General features: G+C 42.5%; 2 protein-coding genes across 3 annotated transcripts in view; both read right to left on the bottom strand.

Annotated features, from left to right (window-relative positions):
- Positions 1-431: 431 nt before the first annotated feature.
- On the bottom strand, positions 432-4,942 carry efhc1 (EF-hand domain (C-terminal) containing 1; the record flags this gene model as incomplete). The annotated part of the gene is made up of 10 exons (XM_080048233.1): positions 432-460; positions 569-721; positions 913-1,126; positions 1,291-1,431; positions 1,535-1,761; positions 2,167-2,359; positions 2,986-3,135; positions 3,229-3,516; positions 4,054-4,266; positions 4,877-4,942. 10 exons carry the CDS (start codon positions 4,940-4,942, stop codon positions 432-434), a joined length of 1,674 nt encoding a protein of 557 aa, XP_079904359.1.
- Positions 4,943-5,772: 830 nt separating this feature from the next.
- eva1aa (eva-1 homolog A, regulator of programmed cell death a) overlaps positions 5,773-14,744 on the bottom strand; it is a 79,005-nt gene continuing 70,033 nt past the window's right edge. For both annotated transcript variants that reach the window (XM_080048440.1, XM_080048441.1), the window contains 3 exons: positions 12,986-13,120; positions 10,146-10,364; positions 5,773-8,117 (listed from right to left, as the gene is read on the bottom strand). In XM_080048440.1, the coding sequence (XP_079904566.1) occupies positions 7,690-8,117; positions 10,146-10,364; positions 12,986-13,120 (782 nt within the window). In that variant the 3' untranslated portion in view covers positions 5,773-7,689. The remainder of the gene's footprint in view (positions 8,118-10,145; positions 10,365-12,985; positions 13,121-14,744) is intronic.

Raw genomic sequence — 14,744 nt, 5'->3', positions numbered from 1 at the left:
AATTTTCTGAAATAAGCTGTGGACTCCACTTTTGTGACTGATATCATGTGTCTACATATGTCTATGTTCTGTTTGGTATTTAGTCTTTTAACAATTCAAAATGGGGTGTCGCCGGTAGATTCAGCCAGGTGGCACTGAGCATGGCAATGTTGGAGACCATTACTCTTCTTTTTACGTGGCTGAAGGAACATAGTTTTTCTAGATAAAAATGTGCTTTGAATTTTTGAAGTAGCTAATCCAATTTAAAGGTAGGCCTGGGTGTATTTGATACACTACCAGATACTGTCAGTCAGATTCTGCCAAACAAATCACTTGTTTCTGCTGTGTTTATTTATTATGTTAAACATACTGTGAAGGCTTTGATTCACACACTTGTGGTCTGATTTAGTAGGTAGTTAACAGCTCTTGAGGCGATCCAGCTGTGCTTGACATCATGAAGACGGCTGTGATACATCAGCTCCTGGTAGAGAATGAAAAGATGTTGCATAAGTCCACAATTGGAGAAAAGAAACATCTATGCTTGTTCTGCTAAATGGCTGATATGATTAGATTTTTTGGTTTTGTTTACCATTTCGGTCAGCTGGCTTGTTATTTGCCGGCCCCTTCCTGCACTTCTGCTGCAAAGATTCCAATGTGGGACGAGGGATCTGGGTTGAGATGGACTCCAGGTACGTCAGCACGTAGTGGTCGGCATCGGTCAATACAAAGCGGTGATTGAAAACTACAAAAAAACAAAGAAAGGGAGGAGAAAGACGCCATTTTAGATTTAATGACCTAGTATCATGTTGAAAACACCTTAATGTATCTAGTGTGTAGTCTTGTTTTTCTTCCTTGGAGCAAGGTTGTCGTTATTTCAGGGGTGAACATAATTAACAGAATAATCAATACACGCCGATAAATGGAAACTGTTACCCTCCACAGTGGCTCCAATAGCAAAGTCTGCAGGGGAGTAGAACTCAGGATGGTCCACTGAAGAGCCCGGCTTGGGGACTCGAGTCTTCTCCAGGAACCTTCCACCGATGATACCCGAGTTGCGCGTGGGCTTTTCAAAGATACTGATCATATCGTTGGACAGGAAGTAGGACATTATGAAACGTCGGCGAACATCTTCTGGATTCTGGGAGTCCTGGATTTTTTTTTTTCAGTAAAAACAGGACAGAAATGATCTGTATTGTTAATTATGGCTTGGCATTTTTGTCTTGTCAATCATTCATTTTTCCCGGGTGACATATTATGGCTTTATCAGGGTTGCATTTGCAATTTAAAGTTCTCACACACATGCTGACTCACCAGCGTGGCACAGTAGCGCAGCACTTTGTGGTCGTTCTCTAACATCTTTATCACGTCCTTCTTGGGAGGCTCTGGGATGAGTGACAAGCAATTCTGGAGAGAGTCTTCAAGTGAACCGAAACCATTGTAGGGAGGAATCTCCTGTCAACATGGAACATTTTATAACAACATGAAGTCTCATGCCCGTAAGCGGATACAGTAAAGGAAAGCAGAATGTGAAAAATGTCATCTTCCAGTCCCTCACCGTCTTCCTCTCTTGAGGCCTTTGATTGGTCCTTGGTACGTCTATGGGTTTCATCTCCAGCTCAGGGTGGTTCTTCTGGTAATACTGTTTGGTGGAGCCGTCACACTCATACAGCAGGAAGGGACGACCCAGCAGCTTTATGGTTTGACCCACCAGGAAGTCTTTGGGGGAGTAGTACTCATCCACTTCCTCTGTTGAGACCTCCAGCACACAGCTGGGGAAGGTGTCTGGGAAGAAATAAGAAGAAGACTGTGATGTAGCTGTAAGGTGGAGTCAGCTTTGGTGTTGATACAAATTCTAGCCTCTGTAAACTGGCATGATAGCTAGCTGGGGTAGGCCCACTTTGTTTAAATACCCTTTGTTTACATGCATATTTACAGAGCCTTTTTAAAGTCGTTTTTTAAATCTCTTTTATTTTCTATATTCTTTGATCGTTGTGTGGGGCATAAAATAGTTCCAGTTTTTATAAGCAATACTCAATTACATAACTGTATGATGTAAATTGGGCCATTTGTGTTATGGTAGAGCCTCTGTTCATTCACTTTTTCTGAATGAAAATAGACAGACTATGACTAAATGATACAGTATATACTGTATATGTACTGTACAGCTGAAAGTGACACACATCTCACCAGATTTTGGTTTGATTTTCTTGGGCAGTTTCTGTCTGCGCATGAGGACAGGGAAAGGATCGCGGCCGCTGTTTGGCTCGTGGACCTCTCTGATCTCCACCGTGTCGTCCACCAGGAAATACTGTATGGACACGGGCCTGATCTCCCCGTACAGCGTGTCAGCATCGTCCCACATGGCAAAGAACCGCAGCACCTGACCAAAAAGAGCTTCACAACTTGGAAACAAGAATCGGCAGCACAAAATGCAAAACATTTGAACTTTACAAGAATTCAGATTTTCACTGTGGTTTAAGAACTACACTTGTTTTTTTTTCAGATTGACTTTGGATTTGTTCCATGTTTTATAAGGGTTCAAAAAACTTAAGAGTACCCATGATGCAGCAGTAGATTATTGTGTCATAGCATGCTGTTACATTTTTTTTTAAATATGATTTTTTATGTTATATATAATATATATAATATTTTCTGCTGTTTTCTAATGTTCTATTTTTCTATTTTGTATTGACTTGTAAAACTTTTATATCGGGCTTGAATGTTATGTTGGAAAAAACTTCAGCTAAATTTAAGTTAGAAGGCTTGATTAAGGCAGATGACCTAGTTGTTGCAACATGTACATAAAACCCTCATTTAGTAGTGGAGTTGTAAGTCATTTAATTCCCCTAAGTGCAGTGTAATATGAGTAGTGAGGAACTAGTACTCTGCAAAGGCCGATGTTGTTTTTACAAATAGCTTGAGTGAGAGATGTAACTGTGCTCTTGCTTGTCTGTTAAGCCACCCTTCTCATGGTTTGTAATGGAAGGGAGAGAATATTCCCTTTACCTTACGATCCATGCTGAGAAACTGGTACATGCGGTCCAGTTCGGACGGTGTCGTGAAGGACGGATGAGGGATGTTGCGCCGTTTGGCGTACGGATCCACGGGCATCTTTTCGGGGGCGTTCAGAACGATACCTTCGCTTTCCATGAATTCCTGTAGATTATGAATGGGACACTCAATCAGTCAAGACCAAGGAGTGTATTTATAACAGAAACAAAATCCCCATATTTCGGTGTCGTCGTATACCATTGTGAAAGCGTCGCACAGTGCAATGCGGTACTTCATTCCGTACACCTTCAGGTCCATGCCCAGGTTCAGGTCCTTCCACAGGTAATGGTCTCCGCGCTCGTTCTTGGGCAGACGCTGGCGTTTGATGCGTTTGCCCTGCGGTATCCCAGAGTTCTCCACCAGGGGCTCGATGATGCACATGCTGTCGTCCTCCAGGTAGTAGTAGATGACCACGGGGCGGACGCGGTACTCCTCTTGAGGGGAATACAGGATGCTCTCCATAAAGTACGCGTAGAAGCGCAGCACCTAGGACAAGGTGGTGGTGGGTGAAGAACAGGCAGACAAGGAAGCAGTTTGACGTAGGCATGGGTCGATAACCGGTTTCAAGGTATATACTGTACCCCCCCACACACAGGATGTCAACATACAAGTTTATTCATGTTCAGAATATTCCTGCTTTTACTAAATTAATATTTGTAGAAAGTTAGCATGACTCTCTTATTGAGCTGCTCTTAAAATACAGCGTTGAATACAATGTTGTTTAGAATAATTCAATTATTTTTTGTATTATGTTGTCAATCATACAAGTTTATTAATGTTCAGAATATCATATAGGCCTATGTAGTTTAGAAATAGATTGTGCTCAGCTGAATTTTTTATTATTATTTTTTTTCCCCACACATTTCAAAATAACACATTTGAGATCATAATCGCAATACCTTGATATTTTGGCTTGAGGTTATACCGTCAGAATATCATACCAACCAGCCCATGCCTGCTTGGACAGAAACAACTATCTTAAAACACTGGGACCTCCTCCACTTCTAGGGTGTTTGTTTTTACCTTCTTGTCCAGGGCCACATGAGATGGGATATATTCCTCGTGTAAAGGCTCTTCGAAGGAGTCATAATCGAATTCCGACGTGTCAAAAGAAAAGTCCCGCTGCATCAACTGGTCAGACAGAAGGGGATCCTGTCCGATGCCCACAGTGGGCCGACGGAGCTGAGAATAACCGTTCCTATAGTCCAGGGTCTGGGGACGGTGGAAGGCTGACTTCTGCAGAGAGAGATCATTGAGGAGAAGATATGTGCAAGAGAATGTTTAATGGAAATACATGTATTTCCATTAAACATTCTGTACATCAACTGTACTATATGTATATAGTACAGTTCACTGCAGTAACACTGAAGCAGCTGTGCCACATGAGTTGGGATGATATATAGAAGTGGACAGAATGATAAGAACACACCTATACAAAACATGTATCAATCTAACTCAATCTCGAATGATTTTTTTGTTTATTTTCATTATTATTATTTGCCACTACACGTTCCCTTCAGGGATGAAAAGTAGGCTATATCTATCTATCTATCTATCTATCTATCTATCTATCTATCTATCTATCTATCTATCTATCTATCTATCTATAGTTAGGCTATATCTACCAGTCTGTCTGTCTATCTATCGATCTAATGCAATACAATAGTTCTACTATCCTGGATCCATCCCTCAATTCGACACAAGGATTGGAGGAATGCTATGGATGACATTTTCAAAACAGAAGAAAAACAGCAACATTATGTTGCAAAGGATAGGCCTACATTTGGCGAATGTTTCACGCAGATAGTTGTACTTTAAACTTTTAGCCAACCAGCAACATTCTTACCGTTACATCCCGGAAAGAGTTTCCTGGTAGAAATGGTAAACCGTGGCTATTCCAGTTCCAAGACATTGCTAGTTTTAGGAAGTATTTTTCGCCTCCAGAAGATGTCAAACAGTATTTCCCTTGAGGTTTTGTGAAGAGAGCAAAGAGACACACGACAGGTCTGCCGTGGTGAGTTTACGGTATCCATGGAAACGACGTGACAGAGTTTCTAGAAAATAATAAATAATGATAAACGAGTATTTCTTACAAATGATAACAAAAATACTAAAGGATGAAATACATAATATAAATTAATATTGGGAAATATTAAATTATAATAACAATAAAAAACAACAATGGAACATACTGTATACGATGATTTTCTTTTTATATTTAGGCCAAGGCTAGGCTAAAGAAAGTAGCCGTTGTGCTACAAAAAATAATTCAAAGTTATATCGGATTACTATTTGCATACCTTAGGTAAAAAAACTATCATAATTTTTACTTTTTTTTTATTCAACACACAATTTAAATAAAACTGAAGAGCTCTAAATTTACCACCAGGGGGCGAGAAACACCAATACATCTCACTCCCTGATAGAATAGGCCTTTACTCACCAATGAGCACCCAATGCTGTACGTTCATGCTGACCTTATTTACTGTCTATATTTACAGTAGCCTATTCTATATTTGTAGTGGCCTATTACCGTATTAAGAGATCAGAAAAGTTCCCTTGCTGTGCATGACTGGACTATACTAATACCCTATAAATGTAGCCTACATTTAAAGTGGCACACTTGAAAAAACATAGCCTAATAATTTCACAACAAAATGTCCAACATTAAATAAAAACAAGTGGGCAAGTTATTTTTGAAACATTTTATTCCAAGCACAGGAGTCATATTTTGGTCTCACTTTACCAGCTATTGGCACGTTGTAATCCCACATTTTAAACACATTTTAAATGTCTTTATAGAAACTATATAGTGCGGCAGTCACTGTGTGGATGACCCTAATATTTCCTGTGTACTCTCAATTACACTTTCAGTCAGAAAAATACCAAGTCCTTTGTGTGAAACTACAGTATAATCATCTAGCCTACTGTATATACGCTTAAATCCAGGGCAGCGCAAACAGAACTGGACCAATATAGCTTATTTCTTATTAAACTGGCAACATGATACAGGAGACACACACACACTTTGCACGTTCACTGTGAACCTTTTTTTCAGTGCTGGTTCCTTCCTCCGATGGCCATGAGCAGCGGTTACCACACATCTGGTTCAGCACTGGTATCTTTGAAATAAGGGCACAGTTTGACACAAAACTTCCCATAGTTTTTTTTTCGTTTGTGAGAAATTAAAGATTAGACTTTTGGCAGATGCAAGATGCATTGGTATACAATCGGCATTCTCTTGTGACGTAGCCTACATTTATACCTGGGGGAGACAGCAAGGTACAATCAGATTTTACACATGCTCCACTTTAGCAAAGCAACAGTAATGGTCAAAGGAAAAGGGAAAACTTATTTAAAAAGATACATTTGGGATATCCAATTTATAAATCATTTGACCAGTCATTGGGTTATACACCAGCTACACTCGTGACGGCAGTGACTTGATAGCTAGAAAAGGCACTGCACTGTGTTATTAATAAACATACTGTATCAAAAATAAGCTTAAATCACTAATCCCTCTTTGAGGCTCTTTATATGACATTCCTATTTCTTTTCTTTTAAATGCTGACGTAGCTGTTTTTGAACGGGCCGATCCCCTTCTTAGGAAGCCAATACATCAACCCAACACAGAAACACTAGGATTGCATCCCTGAGGTGCCGGACAACCTTCGCCAAGTATAAAAATATCTCATAATAAACCATACTTGAAAGCAAAAAAGAAAAAAAAAAGAAAATACACAACATCAATAAACTATTAAATATTATAAAATAGATTTTTGTTTTTGTTTTATATACGGGTTGAGATGAATTCCCCCAAAAAATATCTTTTGGTTTTTTTTCATAAAGTTCAAAAAAGGCAGCATGATTATTCACTGTGGAAAGATTGTCTTAACATTGTCCAAGCGTTCAGTCCCTCTGTAGCCTACAGTCCACACTTGAATACTGGAGGGTACTGAGTGAGCACAAAGCTCCAAGTGTCACAGTCTTTTTGCAGCTGCATCAAGTTCCGGGTGAAACAGACCCATCTGAAAAAGGCCTTAGTCCTTCAGTCACCATGTGGTCCTCTCTACAGGCCTGTGTGTGTGTGTGTGTGTGTGTGTGTGTGTGTGTGTGTGTGTGTGTGTGTGTGTGTGTGTGTGTGTGTGTGTGTGTGTGTGTGTGTGTGTGTGTGTGTGTGTGTGTGTGTGTGTGTGTCTAAAGGCAGCTAACCCATAAATCCTCACTTCAAAAAGGCCTGCTGAGGTCACGGGCAAGGCAGCATAGCCTTTCACCCCCTCGCTACCGGCACACAGAGAGCCATCTAAGAGGGTTGAGCTTACTATGCAGAGCGGGAGCTTATTCTCTTGAAGTGAATGGGCGTGTACAGCATATGACACACCCAGAGGAATATGCTAAACCAGCAGAGAAAGGGAGGACTTCCTTCTCCCCAAGTCTGCAACACCTTCCACCGTTCTCATCGCTCCACCAGAATCCACTTTTTTTGCATACTACTTCCTCCTTTGTAAAGCTTCATAAGGGCCGTGTCTCTTTGCCCTTACAACCGATCCAGGTCAAGTGCGTTCCTAAATTTTTTTGTTCAAGTCAAGTCAAGTAAGCTTTTCGATAAAAAAAAAAGACAAGGGGGGGCCTCCACCAAATGGGTCCCCTCCTCCTCCCTCAGTAATACCGATTGAGGCTGCGTGTGCCGGGGATGTCGGGCTGGCCGTTCATCCATATCTCGCGGATGATGCGCTCCCTCTCCTCCAGCCTCTGGGCCCTCTCCAGCTCCTCGGCCGACGTGAAGACGTTCATGTTGAGCGTGCGTTCGAAGCGCCGGTGACGCCGCGCCGACAGGTCCGACGTGGTGTCCCAGTCCGAGTCCGAGTCGCTGGAGTCTGAGGAGGAGTCTGCGGCCGCGGGGCGAGGGCGCTTCTTCTTGGAGGAGGTCGGCCCCCCTCCTGCTCCTCCTCCTCCCCCCCGTCGGAGGCCGTGGTGGGGCTGGCAGTCGGTCCGACACGAGATCTGAACCACCAGGGCGAAGAGGGTGAGAAACAGGCCCAGACACACACCGCACACGAAGAAGAGAGCAGCCCTCTCCGGATGGTCTGTTCAGCAGGGGGAGGGAGAGAAAGGAAAGAGCCACGTTAAGTTGATTTTTTTTTATTTATTTTTTACACAGAGAATATGTCAAACATTTATAGAAATGAACCGATCCACTATTTTTCGGTCCAATCCGATTCTGATATCTGGGTTTTGGATATCGGCCGATACCGATACTGTCCGATATCATAGTTATTATACCTTTCTTTGTTGGTGGTGATATCATGTGTAAGTTAATGTGAAGTCTCCATTACTTCACGATATTGGATCGGGTCGGCCCCATCCTTAAACATTTAATTGGACTTTTGTGACTGATGTTGGGTCTCTTTTTATTTTCCTCTGACCTGTTCAGCCAGCTCCGTTATAATAAAGCCTTTCACTGGATGGCTCACTCACTGTAACGAACACAAAGACCAGGGTTCTCAACTTTTGGAAATTGTTTAGAGTGAGACAGAAGCGGAGTTCCCATGCTCGCGCGCACCAGGGTTTCTGGCTCCCACTTGAAGCACTGTGGCTCCAAAAAAAAATTATCTTTTTACAGTAGAGAGGATGACAGCCTCTCCATTTTTTTACAGTGGAGAGGCTGAAAATCTCTTTTTGCTCATAACTCCCCAACCAAATCCCACATTCAAAACCTTTATATCCACAGATTCACTGAATTCTGCTGCATCTTTTAGCATAGGACACGCCCATTTAAGCCCTTAAGGATTATGTGCAAAATCGCAACTGCAAAACAGACTTTCCATTTCAGCTCCCACAATTTCTCTGCCATTTTTTTGCTTTTTGGTCTATAACTCCCAAACCGAACATCCCACATCGAAAAACTTTACATCCCCGGATTCTGTGAAGTGAGCGGCCTGCGCCGCGGTCGATGATGCTCGGGTCCGAGTTGCGTCAGAGGCTTGGCCCCCGGTCATTACTGCTTGTGGCTTCTTTGCTACTTTCTGATTGGTTGAACGCCTGGTAGTTTGATTGACTGGTGTGTGGCTGCGTTGGACCCAAGAGCTTGTTGCAGAGAAAGGTTAACGGAACCGTATGGTGATGGTGGTGAGGAAGCCAATGTAGGCTTGCGAGTTGATCACATCCAAGTCTTCCCAAGTTCAAATGCCTCCCCTCTAAATTTATCATCTCAAGTACAATATTTTGTAGGGTGATGGTGACGCGAACAGAGAACAGGTCAACTCACTGATAGGTTTCATTAACAAGGGGTTATTTATGTATTCAAAAAATAAACACAAAAACTTGGTCAAAATTTTTCTGTAGATCATTTTCTGGAGGCAAATATCCCTGGGGTCAGAGGGACCCCAAGGATGAAATGTGTTAGTAATATTTGAGGATAACAGGAGGGTTAAGCCCCACGCAGGTGGACAAAAGTGGAAAAAGGTCACACTCAGAGGTCACACATATGTTGACTTCGGTAATATTAAGCAATAAATCACATTCTATAAATTATTTGGGAGCCAACACATATGAGAAAAACCCTTTTAACGAGTTAAAAACTGAGTGAGCTAATCACACAAACTATAGTTGTAGTGTCCATAACACATTACAATTTGTTTATTTACATATAAAACATATGCATTTGATTTCACTATGTATAAACAGTTTCTTTGAAGGTCAAAGTGGGTGGTAAAAAGACAGGAAGTATCCCTAACCCCTCAAACTATTGCAGTCTGTTCTTGCAGCTGGCTGAAGGCTGAAGCAGGTGACTGACAGTGTGTGTGTGTGTGTGTGTGTGTGTGTGTGTGTGTGTGTGTGTGTGTGTGTGTGTGTGTGTGTGTGTGTGTGTGTGTGTTTGTGTGCGTGTGTGTGCGCGTGTGTGAGTGCAGACGTTATCACCTCCTAACATCTGCATTCCTTTTAGCCCACATTTGACGCACCTTCTCAGGAAAAAGGAAACGGCGGATTTTTTTCCCCCCAAGAGATATATCGCGCCACACACATGAAAGCATGCACTCAGATCCTAATCACCAACAGGAAGTCAATTCATCTTGAGCTAATATGAATACTATTATACCAATGTTGCCCCATACCTGATATGTAAGTGTAGGCTGCCAGTGCATTGCTGATGAGGGCCATGTTGCCGCTGGAGGTGGAGTTGATGATGGGATTCATGTTTGGGGGCTGTGGTGGACTTCCTCCACCTCCACCTCCACCTTCTCCTTCTCCACCTCCACCTCCTCCTCCTCCTCCTCTTCCGGCTTCTGAAAACTTCTCCTCGTTGGGGTTGGTCTCCCTAGTTTTCTTCCTATCTGCAAAAGAAAAGACGATAGAGCAGGAGAGTTCAGTTTATGAGTAAGACAAAGCAGACTTTATTCTCAGTAGGGCTTTGATGCAAAAAAAATCAATATTGCAACATATCGTAATATATATTTTTTTAATGATATCTATATTGTATTGTCAGCTCAAAATATAGATATGTTGAATTTAAAAAGGGGTTTTAAATGGGTTGTGAACTACAACCTCAGCTCCTGTAAATGTTGCAGTACGGCTAGTTGCCTGGAATTGCCGGGTTTTGAATTTGAATCAAAGTTTTGATTTAAACTGCTTAGACCCAATTATCCGCTGAATCATCAATATAATGCAATGTGCTGTTTGAAGACTACCCAGATAGTATACAGACACTTTCATACATTTTCAGTGAACTATCTGGAATATCGCAAAATGCACCGTATCGTGATATATCATGTTATTATGACCCCATGTTTCGTGATGAGTATCTTTATCGTAAGGTCCTTGCCAATACCCAGCCCTATTTCTGAGCGGAAAGTGGGTGATTCATTTAGCTTTAGAAACTAAGATTAAGACACACGTGTTGTTGAAAAGTTTCATTTTGTAGATGGAATGTGAATGCAATCCGAGATCAATCGTCGGTAGGCGGCCCCACATGCAGTGACCACTTCATTCCCACATGTGCGGTCAGTTTACGACAGCACAGGTTGGGGCCATTTACAGTAAAATGAAATGGTATTAAAGTGACTAAACCATCCAGACTCCTTAGTCATCTGCAGTCACTTGGCGGTTTTTCAGATTTTTTTAAGAGATTATGCTTCTGAAAAAAAAAGAAAAGATGCATCACGCGTAAAGATGCACAACATGGTGTGATTCAGAAGATGACAGAACATCCGCTTTTGTCAAACTCATTCTGACTCAGGTCATTAAGAGACAGAGAAGCACATGGGAATTGTTTGCTCTCTGGCAACATCTCAGGCGCTCCCTCCCCCCCCCCCCCCCCCCACCACAATCTATTTATAGATACTGTTTCCTCCACTGGATTTATTCAGAACAGTACGACTTCTCTCCTTGTTTACGTGCTGAAGTAGTGTTTTCGGTGGCATGGTGTCAGATTCTGTATCTTTAGCTCCATGCGTAAGAAAATGCCACCTCAATAAATAAAAAACAACCCTCCAGGCCAAGGAAGCCAAAAAAACAAAAGCATTCGGTTCAGTGACCTAAGCCTAAAACTCCTTGTGTGTGTGTGTGTGTGTGTGCACAGTCATATTTATTTACATGTGTATTTTTCTTAGCCAGTCTAGGTATGCGTGCTTTGGTGAACTGTCACACACACCGGCAACCTCTAATTGCAGAGTCTACAAGGTGTGTCGAGCTGACTTTATCTGATAAATGCAGTTGAGACGGGGATTGTTCACTGAGGAGGTAAATGTTTCCACCTGGACCCACTGCTGTGGTGCACACATCAGCTGATGTATCAGCAAACCGATAAACCACAGTCTCTCTGGCTAACACACCTAAAATATGCAGACGAATCGCCCTTAGAAACAGTATATATTCCATTATTTTTGTGTATTTTAACATATAGCCTATAGAGAATAAGTGAGAGAAAATTGTAATTAATAACCAAATTTATGTTACGTTCATTTCATTTCATTCACTTGACGATGACTTTGTGGGTCACTTATTAGGTGACAATGAGTGTTGGGTCTCCACTTGATGGGCAACCACATGAAAAATGTAAGAGCGTATTCCCTGAAATGACAAAATATTCCTGAGATGTAGTGAAAATAGTCATCTACCCATTTAATTAACTGAAATGTTAATCAAGCAGAGAGTTCTAATTTGTTTCTTTGCACCCAGTTTAGCTAATAAAAAAAAAAAAAAAAAAAAAAAAAATGAAGATCAGGCTATATATACAGTGTCTCCTTCCGCCCTCACATTCCTCTTCTTCATAATGTTTTCCTCCGGTCCACTGAGGACGTCAGAGATGGTAAAACCTGTTTTTCTAGATGAGCAGAAAGTGGAGCGTTTGAAGCCTTGGCGCGAGGAAGTGAAGCCATTCATGCGGCCACGACAGCACCCATCTCCTGTGCGCTCCCCTCTCTTACCTCCGCGTTCATTCAGTCCATCCTCCTAATTAGTACAGTGGCGCTGGCTGGGCAGGTTGCTTAGTGTGCTGGACGCGGGCCACCATCCCCTCATGAATAAAAAGCTTTGTTTAAGTTCCCTTCCTTTTGCTGGCTTCTCCTCTTTTTTTTTTTCATTCTTTCATTTCATTGTCCGTCCTCCGTCTTCTCCCTCTTTCGCTCTATGGGAGTTTTGACCATATAACTGACTGATTTAGACTGTGGTTGCGTGCGAGTGCAAATCCTTGGCTCTTTGGTAAAAAGCAGTATATTTTTAAGACCAATGATCATAAATGGCCCAAAACTGATGGGCTCTGCTATGGATACATATGGAAACAGTTGAACCCGGGCAACTTAAAATATTCATACATATATGCCCTGACTTGAGAGAGAGAGAGAGCTGAATTACTGTTTCTCTTGTTGCCTGGGAGGCCTTGGGACTGCTTAGCGTTAACTGCTCTCCATGGGAGGCCGTGGTGAGAGTGCGTGTGTGTTTTTGTCGTTTTGCTCACCTGGAACAGTGTCGGGGCTCTTGACTGAGCTGCCCTCCGGGGGGCTGTCTCCCACTATGTTGGGGTCATGGGCGCTGGGTTTAGGGGAGTACAACGGTGGCCGGGCTCCCTGCTCCTGGAGCAACTTCTTTGGGACTTCAAAGAGAAGGAGAGGTGGAGCCAAGGAGGAGAGGGGAGATTGGGGGTGAGAGGGGTCAAAGAAAAAACACATAACAAAGAATTAAATGGTGTCTAATATGAAAAGCACATGTATAACAGTCATTTCTTTGTCAGTTCTGCATCGAGCCTGACCGATATATGGATCAGGCAATATTGTCTGCTGATGTGTAAACACACACACACTCGCACACACGCGCGCACACACACACACACACACACACACACACACACACACACACACACACACACACACACACACACACACACACACACACACACACACACACACACACACACACACACACACACACACACACACACACACACACACACACACACACACACACACACACACACACAGTCAGATTTTGGGCTCCACCAACTGCTTTGAAGTAAATATCTGGTTCTTTAGCTGATACTAGCTGCTACTATATTCACCAGCTGGTTCCTCACTTTGTCTGTCTGCCATTTGGTGTAAGGAAGGTACCGTGCAGTGAGAAAGTGAACCAGAACAATAAAGGTTTAGGCCATAAAATAAAATAAAAACACAACAAGAATGAACTGAAGATGCTAACATGCTGGTATGCTGATGATGGGGATATGATACTTCCCTGTGAGTTCATCACTGTGAGACCCACCTCTCCCATGAAAGTAGTCGAGTAATGTCCATTGTTTTTTTTCGAATATTTTCCCACAAAACCAATGTATTTCCTTAGGACAATTTTTCCTTTAAAACTAAATGATTGTGAAAATTGTTGACAAAAAAATTCCCCCTTAATCAATGAATTGACCACTTCAGCTCCATTCTGGGCTATTATTAGTTTTTTTGATAGCATGTGCAGGGGTCAGTTAAAAGTTTCCAACGCTTTATGTAAAAAAAATGCGCACAAGGCTGTGTCTTCTCCATGGAGATTTACGTCCAGGTTACAGGTTGTGTTAATCTCTCACACATTTCATTTAAGATAAACTGAAGGGGAGGAATACTTGAAATCAGCTGCGATGGTGATGAGATGAGAGAGTAAGGAGCTGCCAAAGAGACGGTTGTAAACAGCTCGACGGACGTGATTCACACACTCCTCCTGAACTTGCACTCTGTTTCCCGAAAGCTGTTCTGCCCCCCCCTCCCCCCTCCCCCCTACTACTCAACTCCTTCACACCCCCTTAAACCTCACAGTGTCCTGTTAGTCAGGCGAGTCTGCGCTCTTCCCCCCCCCCCCCCTGACACCCACCCACAATGCAGTGGGGTTATACATTCCTGCCCGCTCACATGTGGTTTTCAGAGGCCGGGCCACACTCCGGTCACTCTGTTTGTCTGCCTCCGTGCGATGGTGTCTTTACGTTCTTCCAACAGATGACTTGTCTGTCCAGCTTTTCTGTCTATCTGTCATTCTTTTGCTTTTTTTTTTCATTGCTCTTGTCCGGACAAACAAATAACAAATGACTAACAACCAGCTGCCTGGGGGTTTCGCTGGCATCCCGTAGCACTAGGACTGAAATTATTATGACGTGATTTAGGGAGAGAGGGAGAGAGAGACAGAGAGAGACAGACAGAGAGAGAGAGGGAGAGAAAAAAAATGGAGCATTTGTTTAAAGGGCTGAC

The sequence above is a fragment of the Ammodytes marinus genome, assembly GCF_949987685.1.
Source record: "Ammodytes marinus genome assembly, chromosome: 19".
In the NCBI taxonomy this organism is placed as follows: domain Eukaryota; kingdom Metazoa; phylum Chordata; class Actinopteri; order Uranoscopiformes; family Ammodytidae; genus Ammodytes; species Ammodytes marinus.
Note: the sequence above shows the minus strand (reverse complement) of the source record. Positions and strands in the feature narration are given on the sequence as shown.